This window comes from Aspergillus ochraceoroseus (genome assembly GCF_002846915.1).
Source record: "Aspergillus ochraceoroseus IBT 24754 chromosome Unknown P175scaffold_2, whole genome shotgun sequence".
Lineage (NCBI taxonomy): Eukaryota > Fungi > Ascomycota > Eurotiomycetes > Eurotiales > Aspergillaceae > Aspergillus > Aspergillus ochraceoroseus.
This window is the reverse complement of record NW_024468477.1, coordinates 1,517,733-1,533,193: the sequence shown is the minus strand read 5'-3', so window position 1 is coordinate 1,533,193 and position 15,461 is coordinate 1,517,733. Positions and strand designations below refer to the sequence as shown.

Here is a 15,461-nt window from a genome sequence, read left to right as displayed (position 1 = left end):
AGAAAACCATGGTTAGGGTCGCATGAGTATTCCGCATCTATTCTTGAGACGGGAATTCAGGGAACGGGATCGGCCGGTAGAAGGGTTATTTGCGTCCAGGATATACATTATATTGATGTATAATTAAAAAAAAATTGGACCCTGAAGTGCAGACAGTTTCAGACCTTGTTACCCTTGGGGAGATGAATCCAAGAATAGTGCAGGGTTATAAGGATCGCCAGACAGTTTTGCATATTTCAAGTAAAGCCAGAGAGGGTCTCGAGAGGGTCTCGAGAGGGTCTCGAGACGGTCTGGACCTCCATTATTGGCTTGCGGATTTGACCCTGTTCAAGAGTTCCCGCCTGAGTAATCTCCGTGTGGGCTTCAGGAGAAGATACCAATATTGTTGTTATTTCTTCTTATTCACTCACTTGTGGTTCCAACTAACCGCCTCTCTTTCTCTCATTCATTCATTCTATTCTCGTCGGTTTATTTTTGGTTTCAACCTGATCTGTCGAAAACCAATTCATTTCGCTTCCCGTCTGCCCGCCTACATAGATAAAGAAGCGCAGGAGGTACCTACCTGTTTCTGCTTCATTTCTATTCTCTACGACCGAACTTGATCCCTGGCTCGATTTCTTCCTCTCTCCTTATTTTATCGCCTCTGTGACAGAATCCTTCCGGCAACACGAGAACAACATCTCAAAATGCGTGTCGCCGCTCTCCTCCCCTTCCTGACGGCAGCCATGCCCGCTGCTGCTGCTGCTGCGCGTGGAACTTTCGGCCTCGCCCTGGGAAACCAGAACACCGACAAGAGCTGCAAATCCTCTAGTGACTACGAGGCTGATTTCGACGCCATCAAGGGCCTGACCACACTTGTGCGTACGTACTCCGCGAGCAACTGCGATACGGCAAAGAACATCATTCCTGCTGCCAAGGCAAAGGGTTTCAAGGTTGTTTTGGGGGTTTGGTAATATTCTTCCTTGTCCTATTGCTCCTTGTCCAAGTGTGGAATTTACTAACGCGGGGGGGGGGGTGCTCTCTGTTTAGGCCCGACTACGACCAGTCCTTCAACGAGGATTTCGCTGCCCTGAAGGCGTCCGTCCCCGGAAACGAGGATGTCATCCACGCCATCACTGTCGGCTCTGAGTGTCTCTACCGTGGAGACATTACCGTTGACAAGCTCCTGAGCAGAATCAACCAGGTTAAGAAGCAATTCCCCACCGTGACTGTTGGTACCGTGGACAGCTGGAACAAGTTTGCCGATGGCACTGCGGATCCCATCATCCAGGGTGGTGTTACCTACATGTAAGTGATGAAAAAAAAAAAATTTTTTTTTTCTATTTGCTAATGTCTCCCCAGTTTGGCCAACGGCTTCGCTTACTGGCAGGGTCAACAAATTGATAACGCCACCAAGACTTACTTTGACGACATGGCCCAGGCTAAGGCGCGTATCGAGCAGATCGCTGGTGACAATGCGAAGAACATCCAGTTTGGGACTGGCGAGACTGGCTGGCCTACCGGTAAGATATTAATCCCTTTCTTAGATCGATGCGAACTTGGGATTCTGATTCTGACCACTTGGCCACTCGTAGATGGTGGATCCGACTATGGCGCTGCCAAGGCCAGCACCACGATTGCTGCCGAATACTACAAGCGAGCTGTCTGCGGTATGCTCGCATGGGGCGTCGATGTGTTCTACTTCGAAGCCTTTGATGAGTCCTGGAAGCCCGACAGCGTTGGCGACAACGGCAAGGCCATGGATGAGAAGCACTGGGGTCTCTTCACGGCGGATCGCAAGGCCAAGTTTGACACTGCTTGCGAGTAAACCGAGGGAGGGGTCTTTTCGTTTTCCTGTTGGCTAGAGTTGCGACGGATGGATAACTGGGTTGTTTAATCTGTTCTGGTGCATCATAGGATATATATTCTTTACAATCGTGATAAAATACTCTTTTTTCTTCTTTTGTTTTCTCTAGTTAACTATTACTAGTATATAGCAGCAATATTAGAATGCTGGGAATGTATGTATGGTATGGTAACGGCTATGCGGGACCTGAGAATGAGATTCGCTTTTTTACCCCTGAGCGGAAAACACGAACCACACCGCAGCGTCAGTGGGATTTGTTCAACTAACTAACTAACTATGGGGTAGTTTGATTATTCAGGGGTTACTTGTCCACTTGACGATAATTGGAGGCTTTCTCTTCTGACTTGTTTATCTTGAAGGGACGGAGTATTGTGAGAGGGGAGAGGGACTAGATGGCGGTCAGGATGAGTTGGCTGGACTTTAGCACAGGTAAATAAGAGTAAATACCAATAAGACTCACTTGTTCTCCCATTCTTGAGCTAATCCTAACGGCCAACGAGTATCCGTAGTTAGTCTCCATCCATCTTTACTGCCTGCCTCTTAACTACGGAGTCCCAAGTCCCTAGCTAGGTAGATGGCTAATGCTAGTTCTGACATGGCCCAACCCCGATAAAAAAAAAAAAAGACAGAAAGTGCTCCCTAGTCCCGATTCTTTCTTTTCCCTTTTCATCGTTCAACCTCGATCCAGCTGTCTGTCCTTCGCGTATGCGCCATGTTCAAGTCTCCCGCATACCCTAGGTTTCTGTGATCTGTTGTTCGTCGTTTTGCTCGCCTTTTTTTTTTTTTTTTTTTCCTTTCCCTTAGGGATCTTCTTCCCCCCCTCTATTCCCCTGAAGAATCCCCTCGCCGCTCCCCAATACTGCTGTTTCTCTGTCCGCCAGACCGTGATACCTCGTCTCGTTTCCACACACACCCCCCCCCCCCCCCCTTCCTCAAATCGTCCTGCATCTTGTCTTTTACAAGTGGGAGAGTGTGCAGGTAAATCGTGATTCGCGACGTGGTTTTGGTTTTGGTGGTTTGAGTTCCATGCTTCAACATTCTGGACAATAAGGAGAGCAGCAAGCAAGTGCTTGCTGCAAGAGTCGACACGGAAGGTGCGTCAACGTGTTACAATGGGGTGCATCAATCTTTGGAACCTTTGCTATCCCACATGGTCTCCCCCATACATCGATTCCATGGTTCAGGAGCTAATTGTATAAAAATGGCTGTAGATCTAGATCACTCCGCATCTTCCGCCAATTCGGCGCTGTCTCCCCCTCCGCCGCATTCTACAAACCCTTCCAGCATCCGGGACCCTTCGCATCTCTCGGCTTCTCTGCAGTCGTCCTTTAATTCTCCAGCTGCGGCGAGTCGTTCGGCCGCTGGTTCCCCCGGCCAGCCAACCCCTCCCCGGGACCGCAGCGGTGCCCCCAACCAGCAGCCATCTACCCTTCCTTCTCTGCCAAAATACCGCGTGGTGTGGGACTCATCTACCTCGTCCCCGGAGGATAAGAAGGCGGAGAGCAGTATCTACTACACCACTGCCTGGGGTTCGCCCTATGCCGCGCCCAGCCCGCGCAGACTGTCGTTCTCATTGAGCCACGACGCCGGGATTGACCGCGAGTCCGGAGTTAGTTCGCCTGCCTCGATCAACAGTGGAATCAACTTTGGCCTAGAACCGAATAGCAGCGTTATCTTACGACTCCCATCGGACGGTCCAGCCCAGGAACCCAGGAATCAAGCCCTCGAACGATCGCCAGAGCGCGAGCGCGAGCGACTCAGCAGAAAGGCCGGAAAATCCATCAGGGATTTCACCCAAGATTGGATCAATCAGTATCTCTCTGGTCAACCGAGGACGGAACGGAGCAACTGGCTGAGTGACGACTCTGGTAGCGAGGCACCATCGTTCTTCACGGCCCAGAATCATTTTGCTGACGACGGATCGGACGATTGGCTTGGCCTTGAACACGATTCGCGTGAGGACGATTTATTGAAGACTCCAACCCTAGCCGACTTTGTAAGTGGAAGAGCGCGCGCTAGTCGCCGTGATCGAAGCTCTACTCGTCCCAGAGTCAAAGAGTCTCTGCACAAGAGAGCCGATACTCTCCGACAAGAGGATTTCTGGGGATTCGCCTACGACAAAGATCCCCCATCCATTGGCATGTCCACCGGGAAGGATCCACAACCTTCCGCCGAAATCACGCCTAGAATGTCGTCCCCAGTTGAGAAGCCCTTGCCTCCACCTCCTGTTGATCAAAAGGGACCGTTTCGGAATATGGAACCAGCAGGGAACCCCTCGGAAGCCAGAGTCGGCCAAATAGACCCGAATACCTCTGTGTCCCTGAGACAGCGGAAGAAGATACCATGGCGTGGTAAAGGCTGCATTATCTACCTACCAGCCGATGATAAGAGGGGTACAGAGGAGTCTGGATACCGGCTATTGACCGCCGAAGATGTAAACCAGGGGTTGAAACAGTGGGAAGAACTAGGGTACGATACTCGTGGATTCACTATCTGCGCATCCGATGACGCCTCCAATACCATCCTAGGAGGTGCCAGTCGCCCACTTTACCCCGATCCTCTTGAGATGCGGGACGAAGTGGGCGACAAAAGCTATGAGGTCAAGTTTCCGAATAAGGCTCTCTGGGATGATTATGTCAACTACCTACAAGAAGAAAAGCTACGAGCCCTGGGCGTCTCTCTGGGCGAAGATGAGCTGCAGCCGTCGGTTTCGCCTGCATCTGCTTTGAACTCGATGACTCCTTTCCCAGGTCTCGTCTCGTCTCCGCCGATCCCAACAGCGTCAGCCGCAAGCAATCCGCTCTCCTTGGCTCACCCATTCTCTCCACCGCTAAACCAGCAGACCCCCAATCTTCCCAATGGACTTGGCTCTATTGCATCTCCTGCGTCTCAATTTGGCGGGCCACCCCCCTTCTTCGGCGTCGATCAAACTATGTTGCCCGGATATCTACCTTTCCAGCCCACTCCCCCTACCCATGGCTCCCTCACCCCGCAGAGTTTCTTCAATTTGCGTCAAAATGCTGCCCCTGCATCAACTATACCGGCGACTCTCTCGAGCTTGACATCCATGCTATCACCTGTTTCGCCCTTGGCTGACCAAAATTCCTTCCATCCTGGATTCAACGATCACCATGGCCAACCAATGGATGGATTCGATGACCAGCTTGTCCACAGAACGCACGACGAGATGCTGCACGACGAGTATGTAGACGCTCATATATTGCGTCCCCTTCGTACACCTCCCCCGAACCCAGATAATTTCCACGCTTCAACCGTTGAAATAGCTCAACCTACTCCTCGCGGCCATAGTCGTGGTCACAACCTGAGTGAAACTCTTCAAAAGGGAATTGACCAGTTTGCGCCAGACTACCACTTGGAGGAATCCATTGAAAGAGAACTTGACGACGCAGGCGACCTTGATCCAACGCAGCAGCCCAACTTTGATACAACTGAGCTGCTCAAATCCCGCTGGGCATTGCCAGCGGCCAATAACCATATTGTGCAGCATATCCCCCAGCACATGGATCAATTCTACGGGGGAGCTTATTCGGGCAATGTGGCTCATGAGGGTTCGGACATTGACACTAATCCTTCCTTGTCCGGAACACCTCGACGGAATGGATCACTTCACCATATACCTTGGCATGAGTCGAAACCAAGTACTGGATCTTATGTTGCGGGACATCGCTCGAAGCTGTCGACATCTACCCTTAACGTCGACGCCAAGGAGTTTGACCCAACGGGACCGCCAGCTGCGCAATCGGTCCGATTCCCGACCTTGGAACATTCCATGTTCACTTTCGGATCGGTACCTGAACACAGGCCTGTGGGTGGTCTCAATGTGGCCGCTCCTTCGTTTACCCCTGGTGGGGTGGCTGCGGGTCCTAGCTACGGCCAAAATAATGATGGACCCCATGAATTCTCATTCTCAAGCCCTACCTTGAATATTGCGGCGGCTGAGTTCAACCCCGGTAGTAGTATTCGCAGCATAGAATCCGAGGAAGCCACACCTGCAACGAAAATTTTCAAAGACATTAACTTTTCTGAGATGTCGAAGCCTGCTAAGAAGTCCAAGGCTATTCCCATTGTCCGACCCGATAATAACAAGGAAGATGACAGAGAGGAAGACGACGAGGCAGACAATGGAGATCGCCAGCGAGTTACTTCGGACCGCCTCAAGAAGCGTGTTCGCCGTGGTGGCGCCGCAGGCTCTTCAGATGAGGAGGCCCGCTATAGTGTGCCGCATGCTTTGACTGAGACAAATAACCAGGCTTTGCAAGCAATGAATGTCTCGCACATGCCTGCTGAGGGCAAAGAGAATGCTTTGCCGGAACGGGGTGACTTTGCAACAGATGCAAAGACGTTGGTTCAGGACGATACCCCCATTGAGCGGAAAGACACTCCAGTTAGCGAGGCTTCCACATGGGCTCCTTTGGGAACCAAAGATCAGGACGCAATGGCACCTCAGGATTCAGCCGAGCCAGATCACATACATCACCAGGCTCCTGACTCTCCTGTGGACAATAAGCCGGAAACATTGGTACCGAGACCCGACGACCAAGATCAACGTATAGAACCTACCGAGGCCAACACCGGGCTGAAGGGGCCGGTGTTTTCACCCACAGCAAAGCCGTTCCATTTCAAACCCTCTATCGCAGAATTCGTACCAGTGTTTACTGAACCCCCACAACCGCCCCCCAAGGACCCCCCCAAGGACACTTTTATGGAGAACAAAGGCCTCATGATCTCTACTTCCGCTGTTGCAAGTTTGCCCGCCGAGTCCGAGCAGGAGCCCGAGCCCGGGGTTTCAGCTTCTGAGCTTGAGGCAAAGGTTCATGTACTCGATGACGTCTTCCAAGCAGTGGAAGATTCTCCGGATGAGGAGCAACTTAACGCAATTATGGAACAACTTAATGACGATTCTGACCTCGGAATCGAGAGATTGAGCACACCCCAGCCAGCCAGCCACCTGCTAGACTCGGTTTTAGGGCCTTCGAAGGAAAAGAAACATGTCCATGCAGACAACAGAAGCGAGCCTGCGAGCCCCAGTCCTGGACGGGGTCCCGTCTCTCACACGTTGCATGTGCCGAAGCTCGATTTCGATGCACAATCTCACTTTTCGGCGACTCCTTCCAAGGGTGTCATATCCCGTATTCAGTCACCTATTAGACAGCTAATGAGCCGAAATGAGCATGTTAGTGACTGGGGCGACATGATCTCTTCGGGTGAAGATGTGAAGCTGGCGGACCGAAGCAGGTTCTTTGATCGCCGTATTAACGAGCTTCTTGCCTCTACTATCGAAAAGCGCCTGTCTCCTCTCGAGCGTGCACTCAATTCTATTCAGCAATCTCTTGTTGCGATTAACACAGCCCCGCTGACTACACTAGGATGGAGGAGTACCTCCGCAGAGGTTATGGATAGTGATGCTGATGATGAGGATGAAGAATACGAAGAAGACGCATCGTCTTATAAGGCGAGGTCGCCAATCCGCCGCAGAGATCGAAAGCTTGAAAAGCTGAAGAGTGTGATTTTGGAAGCCCTGGAAACTCGTGAAATCCAGCCCGCGCCAGAACCTGCCCCGCTCATGGAGTTGATACAGCTTCGCGAAACCGTCGCCGAGTTGCACGCTATGACGGCACAAAAGCTGTCGGACGATAATACCGCTCGCATGCGAGAAATGATGCAAGAGGTCATGGCCAGCCAGCGGAGCCGTCCCTCCGAAGCCGAGGAGATCGGAGCTGACAGCCTCATGCTCCAGGTTGAAGGCTTGAAGAGTATGCTCAGGACTACCGACGAGCGAGCGGAGAGCGAATATAAGAAACGAAGGGAGGCACAGGACACCGTTTCAGAACTCCAGCGACTTCTGAAAATGGTTGAAGACGATGCTACCCGTCACAGCGCTGCCGCTGAATCGGCTGAGGCCCGCCTACTCCAACTGCAGGAGGAAAAGATGCCTTATTTTGAGAATATCCAGCAGAAAGCAAATGCTCTCGAGAAAGAGCGTGAGAATATCAGACTCACCCTCGATGAATTCTCTTCAAAGAACATTACACTGCAGGGCACTCTGGATGAGTACCGTGTTTTGAGCGATAACTGGAAGCGAGAAAGCGAAGAAAACAAGGCTCAGCTGGATGAGGTCAGCGCTGAAAACAGGCACTTACGAAACACGATCACTACCATGGCGGCACGTATCGAAGACGGCCTCAACATTCGACAAAACCTTAGCGAGAAGCTTGATCGTATCCAGGATGAAATGGCCACCGTGACCCGAGACGTGACTCGCAACCAGGCCTCTTGGCGACGAAAGGAGGAGGAGCTGAATGCTAGACATAACGAACTGCGCGCCTCCCACAACCGAGAGACTAAATTGCGTGAGCAGCTTGAGGAGGATATCACCAAGCTTGAGGAACAGGAGCGCGAGGCGACCAAATTGAAATTTATCTTTGGACAGTCCCAGCAAGAGAATGCAAGACTCGAGGAAATTGTCAATGACCTCCGACAGAAAAACTACGATCTGGAAATCAAGGCAGCTCGGTTTGAACGCGAGTTCAACGAGGCGCGTGAGAGTAGCAGAGTCGAGATCCAGCGTACCAGAACGTCTCTGGAGACGGATCTCGAGGCTGCTAATAACCAAGTCAATTTCGTTCGCGCCGAACTGGAATCTCAGATTCTGCGCCTTCAGACGCAGTTGGATAACGTCAAGCTTGATAGTGACACCTCACGGGAGCGTTACGAGATGCTGCTTGAGGAAGCACATGAAACCAAGGCTAATTCATTGGCTTCAATGAACGAAGCCAAGGAACTTGCTCTGGAGGATCAGCGGAAATTGCATGAGCGTGCTCTCAATGACCTTCGGGAGCGTCACGCTCGTGCTCTGCATAACGCTTCTGAGGATAGACAACGCGCAGAATCTCATCTTGAGGATCGCCTGGCCTTATCTGATGACAAGGTCAAGCACTTCCAAGAACGGGTTGTACATCTTGAAGAGAAGCTTGAGATTGCCCAGTCCGCTGCTCGAGCCGCCGCTGAGGCTGCCCGGTCAGCCAAGGCCGGGACTCTTGTTGAATCAGCTCAGCACTCAGGCCCCCCTTCAATGTCCTTCAGCACGGGGTCATCAGTTCCCGAGAAGATCTCGCCACAAGCTTTGCGGGAGTCGATCCTTGTTCTACAGGATCAGCTGCAACAGCGTGAGACACGCATCGAAGAGCTCGAACAAGAGGTTGCCGCTATCGACAAAGATGCCCCTGCTAAGCTCAAGGAAAAGGACACCGAAATCAATTGGTTGCGGGAACTCCTTGAAGTTCGCCTCAATGATCTTCAGGATATCATCACGACTGTCTCGCAGCCGTCTTTCAACCACAACGCCGTCCGCGATGCTGCAATCCGCTTAAAGGCAAATCTTCAAATGCAACAGCAAGAGAGGGAGAGGGCTCTGAATGGCCAGGGCTTCCCCAGCTTCCCTTCCTTGTCTGAAATCACTGCATCCCCGCGATCACTTCCTCTTGCAGCAGCAGCCGCCTGGGGTAACTGGCGCAAAGGAAGAGAGAACTCGAGCTCCAACGCATCCGAACAGACGCCGTCCAAGCCAAGTAACGCAAGCTCTTTTCTCTCCGGGCTCTTAACCCCTCCTAGCTCGAATGCTCGACAGATCAATTCCAACAGCAGTGCTCCCCCAGCCACTGGTTGGAGACGACCATCAGAGAGCCGCCCGTTGAAGAGCTATAATACAACCCCAAGGCCACTTTCCTCGCGGGCGGGCAAGATGCGAGAACCACCAACCACTCCACCTTTAATGCGAAGGTCCAGCTATGACCACGACGCCGAACCTACCGATTACCCCCAGAGTTCTCTCGAAGACGAAATCGAAAGCACTGTGGATGGTTTAGTCTCAGCATCACCCAAGGAGACAGACGGTCCCTTTGGGCCCCAGATTGCCTGATAAAATGACCCGGTTTCCTTCCCCCCCCCCAGTGTTCACCCACCCTTCCAAAATTGCTGCTGAGGTTTTCCCTTTTCTTTCTCCAATGATATATGGCGTTCTCCTGTTGAATTTGCCCCTTCTTTGATCCCCTCAAGTTAGCTTGAATTGATCTTTCTATCTTCTGCTTTTTTTCATCTTCACGGCTTCTTGTATTTAATAACAGTAGAGCCTAACTAGGTACTACTTTTTTTTTTTTTTTTTTTTCCACCTGTGATTTTCCTATATTATTTTTTTTTTTTCTTTGCCTTTTGTTATCTTTACACCAGATACCACCCAGTTGATTTTTGCAAAAATCTGCAGCAAATCTTTTGTACAATGCTTCTTCGTCTTTCTCTCCCCTTCGCTTGTTTAAATAATTGGCCTAATCCTACGAGTCACACACTCCCTTGATACTTTTCTTTTCTTTTCTTTTCTTTTCTTTTCTTTTTCTCTCTTACTCTATTTTCCTATGTGATGCTTGATAGTGATTTATTTATTCATATTTATTATTCTATGTCCCCTGTTGATTTGCTTATACCAGAACAGACCTCTCTCTAGAGCGATCGATTCTCGTCTTATGCTATTTATTGATTCCCTCCCCTGTACTCCAGTGATCTCTCTCTACCTTCCCCCCCCCCATACTTTGATGCAGTGCATTTACATAGCCCACCAGGTTGTTCAGGCCGGTGGGCGTATTCAGCATTAAATTTAATTATATTATAATTCTACTCTGACTCGATAATCAACCGAAGTTTGTATTTGGGAGTTATTTTCGTGGCACATCACATGGTTATATATATATATATATATATATATATAGCAAGCAAGTGCAAGGGGGGTATTTGTTATTTTGGATTCAGTTCCATTCGATTCGAACGAGGATTGGGAGTGTTGGAAGGTTGGGTTGTGATGTGCGTGGGTGGGAAGATGCGATGGATTGTAACCGGGGGGGGAGGGGTTGATTGAAGGAGAACCGTGCCCAACGTGGCCAATGCAGTATCCACTGACTGGTGCATCCCTGGGTGAAGCATCGACCGGGTTCTCGGATGGAGGGGCCTTGCAGATGCTGTGTTGCAGGGTACGGCAGGGGCAGGGGTCGGAAACCCCTGAGGATACATCGCGCATGGGTCGGGTTCTCTGCATGGAGTGCGATGCTTAGAGTAGCGGAGTCGAGGTAGCACTGACTCCCTGGGGAAATTCCCGCTGAGATTGTCCTTTTGCGATGCGACTTCGCCGTCCTAGTAAATTCCGCCTTGAAGTACAGTACACAATTATGCCAGTCGAACTGCAGCGTAGCTCTCGAGGACGAGCTCGAAGGAGATAACGTGAAGAATCTCCAAAGCACATAGCCCGTACTTGACTTCCTCATTAGGGCCTTTCATATGGGGTTCCGAAGACCCTCCTGCAAGAAAATCGAAAAGAACACGAGGCGGGCAATTGAGCGGAAATCAGAACATTGCGATGAAGCCTTGCCACACACCCCTTGCGCCATCCAGCTGCTAAAGAATCCGTTTTTAGGGCTCATCGATAGATGGGGACTATGATAAATGAGAACAGATCAGTCCGCACTTGGCTTTGAAGCACTAGACGCGAAATTCTGAGACTTGCAAAAAAAAATCAAAATCAAAATCAAAATCAAAATCAAAATCAATCGCGAGTTTACAAGATGCGGTAATTGAGAAAGATCACAACCCCAAATCACGGGCTGCTTTCAATGACAAGCACCTAAGTATCTGAGATCGGGGACGACGGTAAGCAAAGTAAGCTGAAATGCGCACCCTTTGAGTGTGTATTTGAAACCCAATCGTGCATATTAGTCTTCCGAGAGTCCAGCATTGTCAATCAAGCTCGTTGCATGCCTCATGCGACTCTTGACCTCTCGCTATAGAAATTTTGGATTTGCTCCACGGGCGTCCACTGTTTGCTTGCAAGTTGGATTCACCGAGAGTGAAGTCGACTTCCAGATCAAGGGTCCCCTTGGCTATCGCTCAGATGATGATATTCTTCTCCCGCCTATACAAGTCCTGGAGAAGTTTCAACTGGCTTACCGCCATACTTTGACGAGTGAAGTTGTTGGGTAGTTCGACTATTGCCTTCCTCATCAGAGCTACACCGATGTGTCCAAAGAAACCAACGATCCTTTCCGCGGAGGACTTCAGCATGGCGGAAAGGAGGGTCATGTGGGTCTCCTGGATTTCGCTTGGAGGGATGTTGAGGATTTTCTGCATCGAGTACCAGAAGAGAGTGTTGGGGAAGGGATTTTTACGCGCGGTCTTGCCGAAGTTGCGTAGGCTAAGCGCGGCAAAACCGGCCCCAAGTGCAGTCATCCGGTCTGCATGACCCTGTTCACTGACAAAGGGGCCATCTGGACTTTCACGCCACCATCCAAGGGCACGTCTACCGGCTTCCGTCTTCTCATTGCCGTAGAATCCCCATAGTGCGGGGCATACCACCCGGTATTTCGCCCAAAGGATATCAACCATGTGGCAGCCTTTATAGATGAACGCATCCATGGAAAATATTTGGGCTGCGATAATGCCGATGGGCTCCGCATGGCCGGGGTTAATTGATGCTTCCGTGAGAAGGGATGAAATAAGACATTTGGAGAAGATGTTCAGTGCGTAAATCAGGAGAGCAGGCACCTTGCTGTCTTCGGAGTTGGCAATGTCTTCTGGTGGAAAGGCGAGAAATTGGCGAATATCCACAGACGGTTCTGCGATGGTAGCGGCCTTCTCGAGTGTAGCACGGATTTCCTGAGTCTGTAGACGAAAGATTCTTAGCTCTGAATGTTTTCCGTCCACAACAGAAAGTACACTTACCTGGCCCTTGTTTGTGCCCTTGCCTTCCCGTAGCTGACCCACACATTTCTTGATTGCTCGCCGCATCTCCCCCATATTTTGCTTGACAATGGGGTCGGTTTTCGACTGGTCTTTGAGATACTGGCGGAATTTCTTCAAATGTTGGTGCAGCTCAACATATCGCTGGTGAGTTTTGACCTCCTCATCCGTCAAGCGACCCCCGCCCAGTCGTTTCTGTCGCTCTGCTTGCTCTCTTTGGGTCGCTTCTGCTTTGAGCCGTGCAGCTTCCTGTTCTGCCTTTTGAGCCTCCGCTTGACGCTTCCGATTCTCTTCTTCCAACCGTTCCCGTTCCTTTCGTTCCCGCTCCTCCAGCTCTAGGCGTTTCTTCCTCTCTGCCTCTTCGGCGGCCTTTTGTCTAGCTTCTTCGGCAGCCTTGCGCTCGGCCTCTCGTCGCGCCTGCTCCTCCTGTTCGCGACGGAGCTTCTCTAGCCTCTCGCGCTCTTTTCGCTCCGCCTCTCTTCGAGCCTCTTCCTGCTTCCGGCGGTTCTCCTCCTCCACCGCCCTCTCATGCGCTCGTAGGGTTTCCTCCGCCTCCTCCAACACTTGGTCATGGAGCGCGGCAACTTTGTCGAGAGCTGCATTATGCTGCGCTTCAAGCTCACTGTCAAGTCGATCGAGGTTCTCGTAAAAAGAGCGCCGTTCGTAAGCTTTAACCTTTTTTAACTCGGTGTTATGGACCCGCAGCTGCTCGAGGTCCCGGGTTAAATCGCGCATAAGTTGCCTCGAGGGACTGTCTAGCTGCGGGGGGTAACTGAGTCGACCCATCATGCAGGTGCTGTCGAAGGCAATTGGTGGGTGGTCGTCCTTGAATTGTTCCTGGAAGGATATCCGATGCGAGTTGATTGCTGCAAATTGAAGTGATCCTCGACCGATGAATATATCTGAGGTTTAGGTCATACTTTGTGGCACTCTAGGAGGTTCCACCTTTCGGATTGGGCGAGTCTCGGGTTAGAAATGAAGGTACAACGAGAGCTAAAGATCAATTGATTTTCCCGAATAAAGAAAGGAGGCAGTTCAAACAAAGATATGGGAAAACCGATTCAATGTTTTCCGGAGGACAAGGCCGAGCATGTCTCCGCCGATATGACGGAATCGAAGCGCAAAATGAGAAACGGTCGGATGGAACACCACTGATTGGGCTGAATAGAAGAAGCTGAATCCGAGGGGAGTAAAGAGCGAAAGGGGAGAAAAAGAAAGAAAAAGGAAAAAAGACCCAGAATGTTGGGGGAGGAGAAATGTCGAGCTGGACTGGAGGACAAGACGGACGGGCAGCTTTGGGACGCGATCTTTTTTGTTGTCGCTCTATAGGGCTTAGTCAGCAGAGCTCTTGTGGTCCATGTGGAATGCCGTAGCGGCGCCGGGTTAAAATACGGTACGGATACCGTATCAGTACCGGACCCATAATACCGCCGATCACCTGAACACCATTCACCCTTTTCCGTTTTCTGTTCCCTGGTCCACGACCTCATCCTCTACATCATCATGATGAACACCATGAGATGAAGCTCTTCCAATGTCTCAGAAAGTAAGGATTTATATTTTTTTTTTTCTGTCAGGAGGTGGGGCCGCTCATTAGTTGTGCTGAGTGAGAGTCTGAGTGACTGTCTGAGCTTTGGTGGGTCCAGCCGGGACTCTCGAGAACTCTTCCTCTTTTCTTATGGGACCTCACTCTTACTTACTTGCGAGATCAGGAGATTTTCCTCCCTTTCCCTGTACAGGGTACAGTGATAAACTATGAGAATGGTAACGGAGTCATATCTGGAAGAAATCCTACTAGTCTTACGGTGAAACCTAGGTTGGTTTGGATGGAGTCGAACGAACACCCACCTCCCTATTTATACCCCTTGATGCAAGTGTTGAACGTCGCGACCTGCATCAGTTCGTCAGCTGGGATCAGAAAGTACAGGAAGAATCCCATATTTCAAATGACGCCCAGAGATTCGCGTTATGCATGGGTTGGCCCAGAATTATAGAAGAATCCAGACTGGAGACGATGACAGCCCGACCCAGAAGACCCTGAGGAGCTCAAAGTATGGTAACTTTGCCTTAGTGACAGATCCTCATCCAGTCAGTTACTTGGAGCAATTTGGGGGAAAGAGTCTTGTCTATGATCTCAGAATAATAATAATGAGAATAATAATAATAATAATAATAATAATAAGGAAATATCTCCAGGAGAAAACTTGAATAAATTGTCAAGGTTTGTCAAGGTTTTTTAGTAGAACATTATGATTATTATTATTATTATTATTATTATATTGCCTCTTACACTCCCCCACATCTCGATATTGGGTATGATTCTGGCTAACTACGGAGTATTGATTCATCCTCTATAATTTGTTTGGTAACTAGTATATGATGGCGATGGCGATGGCAATGATGATGATGATGAGGAGTTTCTATCCTAATTAGTAGTAACTTATTCCCTACTGCTCTACTGCTGAAGTCTCTCTCTCTCTCTCTCTCTCGCCATCCTTTTTTATTTTGGGGGAACTCTTCAATCCTCTTTTCTTTTTCCTCATCTTCTCTTCCTCTCTTCCTCTCTTCTTCTTTTCATCTCCTCCTCTTCCTCTCATCTTGTTCTTCTTCTTCTTCTTCTTCTTCTTTCATCTTCTTTTTTCCTCTCCTTTTAATCTAGCTACCCCTCCTTCTTTCCTCTCTCTATTTCCCTCCCTCCCTCTAACTATCTATCCCTATCCTCCAATCCCATTCCTTCAGTTCCATCATCGAACTGCTGTTATTTTTATCCTGTCATTCTCTTTCGCTGTGGTCAGATATTGTTGCTTTTTTGCCTCAA

General features: G+C 50.1%; 5 protein-coding genes across 5 annotated transcripts; 2 read left to right on the top strand and 3 right to left on the bottom strand.

Annotated features, from left to right (window-relative positions):
- Nucleotides 1-686: 686 nt before the first annotated feature.
- bgt1 (1,3-beta-glucanosyltransferase Bgt1) lies at nt 687-1,807 on the top strand (the record flags this gene model as incomplete). The annotated part of the gene is made up of 4 exons (XM_040899713.1): nt 687-949; nt 1,030-1,287; nt 1,342-1,502; nt 1,575-1,807. The coding sequence occupies 4 exons, from the start codon at nt 687-689 to the stop codon at nt 1,805-1,807; spliced, it is 915 nt and encodes a 304-aa protein (XP_040754019.1).
- Nucleotides 1,808-3,047: 1,240 nt separating this feature from the next.
- P175DRAFT_0473880 (putative myosin class II heavy chain (MHC)) lies at nt 3,048-9,785 on the top strand (the record flags this gene model as incomplete). The annotated part of the gene is made up of 1 exon (XM_040895192.1): nt 3,048-9,785. One exon carries the CDS (start codon nt 3,048-3,050, stop codon nt 9,783-9,785), a length of 6,738 nt encoding a protein of 2,245 aa, XP_040754018.1.
- An 866-nt stretch (nt 9,786-10,651) lies between these two features.
- Nucleotides 10,652-11,188, bottom strand: P175DRAFT_0529697 (uncharacterized protein; the record flags this gene model as incomplete). The annotated part of the gene is made up of 2 exons (XM_040899712.1): nt 10,652-11,044; nt 11,093-11,188. 2 exons carry the CDS (start codon nt 11,186-11,188, stop codon nt 10,652-10,654), a joined length of 489 nt encoding a protein of 162 aa, XP_040754017.1.
- Nucleotides 11,189-11,484: 296 nt separating this feature from the next.
- P175DRAFT_0139204 (putative RNA export mediator Gle1) lies at nt 11,485-13,568 on the bottom strand. The gene is made up of 2 exons (XM_040892415.1): nt 12,626-13,568; nt 11,485-12,565 (listed from the first exon to the last, which is right to left on the bottom strand). Exons 1-2 carry the CDS (start codon nt 13,430-13,432, stop codon nt 11,795-11,797), a joined length of 1,578 nt encoding a protein of 525 aa, XP_040754016.1. The 5' UTR covers nt 13,433-13,568; the 3' UTR covers nt 11,485-11,794.
- Nucleotides 13,569-14,421, bottom strand: P175DRAFT_0139230 (uncharacterized protein). The gene has a single exon (XM_040892416.1). The coding sequence runs from the start codon at nt 14,131-14,133 to the stop codon at nt 13,705-13,707; it is 429 nt and encodes a 142-aa protein (XP_040754015.1). The 5' UTR covers nt 14,134-14,421; the 3' UTR covers nt 13,569-13,704.
- Nucleotides 14,422-15,461: the final 1,040 nt, after the last annotated feature.

Coding starts and splice junctions, on each gene's coding strand:
- P175DRAFT_0139204 (XM_040892415.1), bottom strand. CDS start 13,432: ATGATGGGTCGACTCAGTTACCCCCCGCAGCTAGACAGTCCCTCGAGG. Junction 12,566..12,625: donor AGGGCACAAACAAGGGCCAG/GTAAGTGTACTT, acceptor TTTCGTCTACAG/ACTCAGGAAATCCGTGCTAC.
- P175DRAFT_0139230 (XM_040892416.1), bottom strand. CDS start 14,133: ATGAGGTCGTGGACCAGGGAACAGAAAACGGAAAAGGGTGAATGGTGT.